This window comes from Phyllopteryx taeniolatus, chromosome 18 (assembly GCF_024500385.1).
Source record: "Phyllopteryx taeniolatus isolate TA_2022b chromosome 18, UOR_Ptae_1.2, whole genome shotgun sequence".
NCBI lineage: Eukaryota > Metazoa > Chordata > Actinopteri > Syngnathiformes > Syngnathidae > Phyllopteryx > Phyllopteryx taeniolatus.
The window spans coordinates 9,271,653-9,277,304 of NC_084519.1; the positions used below are offsets into that span (position 1 = coordinate 9,271,653).

At 39.7% G+C, this 5,652-nt stretch overlaps 1 protein-coding gene across 1 annotated transcript; it reads right to left on the reverse strand.

Annotated features, from left to right (window-relative positions):
• Positions 1-2,076: 2,076 nt before the first annotated feature.
• On the reverse strand, positions 2,077-5,652 carry iyd (iodotyrosine deiodinase). The gene is made up of 5 exons (XM_061753339.1): positions 5,346-5,652; positions 3,687-3,884; positions 3,054-3,213; positions 2,825-2,981; positions 2,077-2,304 (listed from the first exon to the last, which is right to left on the reverse strand). Exons 1-5 carry the CDS (start codon positions 5,506-5,508, stop codon positions 2,122-2,124), a joined length of 861 nt encoding a protein of 286 aa, XP_061609323.1. The 5' UTR covers positions 5,509-5,652; the 3' UTR covers positions 2,077-2,121.

Genomic DNA, 5,652 nt, shown 5'->3' on the forward strand with positions numbered 1-5,652 from the left:
AATGGACTTCCTCTTCTTCGTTGGTGGCGTGTTCGGACTGCTTCTTGTTATGTTGCCTCTACCGGCGTCAAGAGGTTAAAACGCGCACACGACACCGGGAAGAAACAGGCTTCTTAATTTTTTTCTTTTAAAAAATACTTTATTGAAGACGTTAAAAAAATGACAGTATGAAAACTAAAACGGAGAGACGTGTAAGAAAAAAATAATAATAGCAAAAAAGTCTCTCTTTGTTCCCCTCTTCCCTTCCTCTCTTTCCGTTACCTTTATCAACCAAAATACAGTAACCATCTGCATTTAAATCACAAAATAAATTAGGCATTTAAATTGACACATAATGGAACAGAGACAAGAAATGAAAAATTAAATAATACCCAGAAAGCAATGTCACTTATTTTTCCTACTATATTTGCATGTCAAATTTTTTAAAGGTATGAGAAAACTATTACTATCATTAATAAATCCAGGAGGGCTTAGTGTTTCTCCATTTGGCACAATGAATATGATATTTACCAAGTAACAAATTTAAATTAATAATGTCAGCAACAGTCTGTTTCTCCAAATAACCTGGTTAAAAAATACTGTAATTCAATGATAATACTATCATAAAAATATTTTTTTAAATGAGTATTAATTGCATTACATAGGTTATGTTGTTTCCGTAGACATTTTAAAAAGAAAACATATTAAGCTGGCTTTTTTTTTATTGGTTTTATTTTTCCCATGTATTGACTTGTAACTGTAAAATGTCAGTTTGTGATTTTGTATTTCTACCATGTGAAGGACTTTGTGAGTTCTTTGTGAGAACTTTGAACTTTGTCTCCCAACCACGCTTATAACTCAAAACACTCGTATCACAAATCATCCTTCCCCATTGAAATGAATGGAAATGCCATTAATCCATTCCAGTCCCCCCAAAAAAAGTTTTAATAAGAAAAATACTACAATATTGTACTTCATATAAAAAAACAACTGAGTATAGAGAAAGAATTAAAGTTTTTGTCACACTTAAAATCAGTGCACACTGTGCTATTCATTGCACACCTTGGCCACCTGGGCGCAGTATAAAACTACACAATTCTATTTTACTGAGAAGTAGGCCTACAGTTTTCATTAAGCTGTGTTATATCTTAATTAACAGCAAAATGTAATGTATATGTTTTCAATTATTTTAAGTGAGTAATTACTAAGTGCAGTTCAAATCAGAACATGTTTTATCTTGCTTTCAATAGACAAACGAATCCACACAGTTTAAGGGGTTTCAAATGGTAACGTTATGTGTTAGCTCCAGCACAATTATCTGGTGGTTAGCACATATGCCTTACATTTTTAAGAATCCAAGCTCAAATCTGGGCTCTGACCTTGCTGTGTGGCATTTGCATGTTCTCCCCGTGCTTGCAGTTGGGAGTCATAAACCAAGGTCTCAGGTGAAAATCAGCGGCGTCCCACAAGGCTCCATACTCAGTCCAAAGATTTTTACAGTTTTCAGTTCTGAGGTTCTAGGTTTGACTCCGGCCTTCCTGTGTGAAATTTGCCAGAGTACCCGGAGAAAATCCGCACAAACACGAGGACCCGTGCCTGCGTGGGTTTTCTCTACTTCCTGCTTCAACCCACATTCCAAAAGCATTCATGTTAGGTTAATCCAGCCATGCATCCATTTTCTGAGCCACTTTTCCACACCAGGGTCACGGGCGTGCTGGAGCCTATCGCAGCTATCATTGGGCAGGAGGCGGGGTACACCCTGAACCGCTTGCCAGCCAATCGCAGGGCACATATAAACAAACAACCATTCTGACTCACATTCACACCTACGGGAAATTTAGAGTCTTCAATTAACCTACCATGCATGTTTTTGGGATGTGGGAGGAAACCGGAGTGCCCGGAGAAAACCCATGCAGGCACGGGGAGAACATGCAAACTCCACACAGGCCGGGCTGCAGATTGAACCCCAGTCCTCAGAACTGTGAGGCAGACGCTCTAACCAGTCATCCACCGTGCCGCCTGTTCGGTTAATTGAAAACTTAATTGTCCATAGGTGTGAATACAAGCGTGAATAAAAGACACCTAAGACGAAGTAGACATTTTTGTTCATAAATCTTTAATTCAGTTTCAGGATGTCCTCCCTTATATGAGCACCATGATGTCCTGCAGTGGTTTGCGTTTGAGATCGGGCACGGTAGCGTCGTTGGCAGGGTAGCCAACAGGAAGCAGCAAGAGCAGCTTCTCATTGGCTGGTCGTTTGAGCAGCAGCCTGAGCTTAGGGCCGCAGTTGAGCGGCGTCGAAGTCACAGTGACGAGACCCACATTCTAAGATTGGACAGATGATGAGAGAGAGTGAACGCGCAAACTCTCTGCAAAATTAGATCACACAAAATGGTGGGGCACTAAATCGTAAATCAAAATTGCGTTAGGTACTTAATTCACCTAAAATTACATACTCTCCACTACACTTTCCTCATTAACTCATTCATGGCCAGCCTTCCCAGTTAACATGGATATTTGACTTATAAAGCCGTCAATGGCAGTGAATGTGTTAATTATTTGTTTTCCCTGTAAAGATTTCAGTAATATAACATTATAGTTCTCATAAATTGGTGTATGAATGTGTGCATGAATGGGTCAATGTGAGGCTTTGTAAAGCACTTTGGGCACCGTATGGTGTAGATAAAGTGCTATATAAATTTACCCCATTTACCATACAATTTTGAATTTATTCACATGAAATTACAATTTTTTTTTTCTCATAACTATTATTGGTGACTTTTTTCCTCATAGTAACAACGGGCTCTGTATTAAAAAATAAAATTGTAGATCCGTGTTATTTCACCTGCAGTGCGGCCAGTAGGATCCCACAGGCTATTGACACGCTGATCTCATTGTAGTAATGTGTCCTCTTCTTCTTATCTGGTAAGATTCCATATGTCTGTTTGAAGATGAGGATGAGGTATGGCGTGATATCCAAGTACTCTTTGATCCAGTTTGTCCTACGGTGAAAAAAACAGCAACATTCAAAGCAGGTGTAAGACTGATGTTAATTAACGATGGCGCGCACTCACCTGAGTGGTTCCAAGTCACCGACCCACTTGTCTCCCATCCTCTGGCGGTAGTTGACCTCCTCTTCTTCCTCCACGATCAGCCGGATCCGGTGCTTGGTGTCCGGGTCGGAGACCACCACAAAGGTCCAGGGTTCAGTGTGCGCTCCGCTTGGTCCAGTACCTGGCCCAGGTCAGTTGAAAACAATCCATTTTTTTTTATTTAATCTAATGCAACCAAAAAAAATAAAAAATCCCTGAAAAATTACATCTTCTCAGATATAAATTTTAAACTCGGATAAAAAAAATTAAAACAGAAAAATGGCCACAGGACTTAATTTGATTTCAGATCCATCAAATGATCCATCAGCCATTTTATTTCTTCCATCCCTACCTGTTAAAAAAACGTACAGTACTTCACAAATTTATTCCTCGGTGGCAGTAAACAGTTGGATTCCGTTTGACAAATATGTACCTTATGTATTTTTGATCGGAGCCTGAATTTGAAATACTGTTTAAAAAATCGGACATTCTTTTCTTTTTTGTGTTGGATTCATATAATACAATCGAAAACAAGAAAGAATGAATGATACAGGGATTGAAAACATCACAGCTAGTTATAGCTAGTTATGTTTACTGTACAGCATGCCCACATACCTGCGGTGCGGATGACGTTCTCGATGACTTCCTGCGGCACGGGCTCTGGGCTGATGAAGCGGACAGACCTGCGCTGGTTCATCAGCGCGTAGAATTGCTGAGATCTGTGCAGCATCTGGTCCTCGGGATGGCGCTGAGGCGAGTAAGGCACATGGGCAACTTCTTCCTGCTTGTTTAGATCCTCCCACTCCCCTTCCTCTGGAACGTATCAAGCAACGAAAGCTGAAAATTTCATTAGCGTATTTCCTCTGATACAGTAAACCTGCAAGTAATTGACGCCTCCCCCAAAATGTTTACAATTTCCTACATTAAAACTGTAAATGTACCCCAAACTATGAAGCCCAATTTTTTTTAAATCATTTCAGTCATTTAACATTACCCTTAAAAATAAATCACTTTCATTTTTTTAAATATATTTTTTATAATACAGTGCGCAAGTATTTTCACGAGGTGAAGACTTTTTACGTAACTTCCACTAACAACCCAGGTTAAACTTAGCTCCTCTCCAACTTACTACAATGTTAGTCTCTCACTTTCAACATGCTCCCTTCACACCAATTGCAGTGGCACCTTCACTTACGACTGCCCTAACTTATGAATTTTGAGTCCAGAAACGTCACTTGCTTGATTTTGTTTTCTTGCCAGCCAAAATTTTAGTTACAATCAAGCTTCAGATACACCACCGCTTGAGTGGAGTTAAAAAGAATGGTGCCATTAAGGTGCTGTATTGCACTCGCATATGGGCAAGAAGATATGGGCAGAATACCCATGCAAGCACAGGGAGAACGTGCAAACTCCACACAGGAAGGCTGGAGCCGAAACTACAGTAGAACCTCAGAACTGTGAGGCAGTACTATACACTGTATAAATGTGTGGACTGAGGATTGAGCCTTGTGGAAAGCCACCAGTTTTCTACAGGGTCCTCGGTTTATTTGTGCCCTTTTGTATTATGCTGAAATTCTGATAATTTAATATTTAATATAATTCTTAGTTTTCTGTTTTGGGTAACCACGTAGCTTAGTTTGTACCATTTCAGGCTATTCATTGAGTACCATTTCAAGCTATTCATTTGACTTGAACAACTTGACTTTCAACTTAAAAAAAAAAAAAGATTTGACAAAAATTGCCGTGTTGTCAAACTTTTGACCAGTCAAAAAGCACAGTCTCCGGACTTTCAACTTTACAAAAGAGTGAAAGCAACTCAACCTACAAGTGCCACGCAATTATGGGCCCTTTCACAACAGCGTAGGGAAGAACTTTTTGAAGAATAATTGATTTTCATTTTCGAGATCATGCCACAAGTGTGTTCAACAGTTATAGCTGCCCAAGGTTGCTACTTTAATAAGTCAAAGGTTTAGAATACATTTTGTTTGTAGATTGATTCCATGATTAAAAAAAATATATTTTTTTTTATATAACTTGAACAGTATGCTTGTTCTGTGCTTTAATTTGAGGATAAAATGAAAAACTGAACTGCATTAAAATAAATAAATAAACAAAAATGGAAAAATTGGGGTGCTCTAAAACTTTTGACCGGTAGTGTGTATTTAATTTTCCTGTTCATTAAGAATACAGCTTAATGAAAACTAAAGGCCCACTCCCCAGTAAAATAAAATTGATTATTTATTTACTTACATTAAAACCACATCAAGTTCTTACCATCATCTCTTGTCTGGGCCTCGCTGTTGTCCTGCAGGTCCTCGTCCACCCACGGTTTTGTTTCAGCGGCGGTTTTGGTTAGACGCCTCCTCACCGCCAGGAAGCCCATAACCATGCACAGCACGAGCGCCAGAACCGGCGTGAGGACGGACACGGCGGCCATGACTGGACAGAGAAGAGGACACACGGCCACTTGGCTGCCCACAAAGAAACTTCTGCTGAATTGACGTCATGGCAACGCGCGAAGTGGGTCTGAAACGTCCAATCAGCTCGGGGCTCCGCTAAAGAATGTTGACGGAAGCACATT

What these genes read in the sequence shown, in the direction of transcription:
- iyd (XM_061753339.1), bottom strand. Translation starts at nt 5,508, where the DNA reads ATGGCCGCCGTGTCCGTCCTCACGCCGGTTCTGGCGCTCGTGCTGTGC. An exon ending in GGCCCAGACAAGAGATGATG is followed by an intron (nt 3,885 to 5,345) that starts GTAAGAACTTGA and finishes GATACGTTCCAG; the next exon opens with AGGAAGGGGAGTGGGAGGAT. An exon ending in GGTGACTTGGAACCACTCAG is followed by an intron (nt 2,982 to 3,053) that starts GTGAGTGCGCGC and finishes TTTTCACCGTAG; the next exon opens with GACAAACTGGATCAAAGAGT.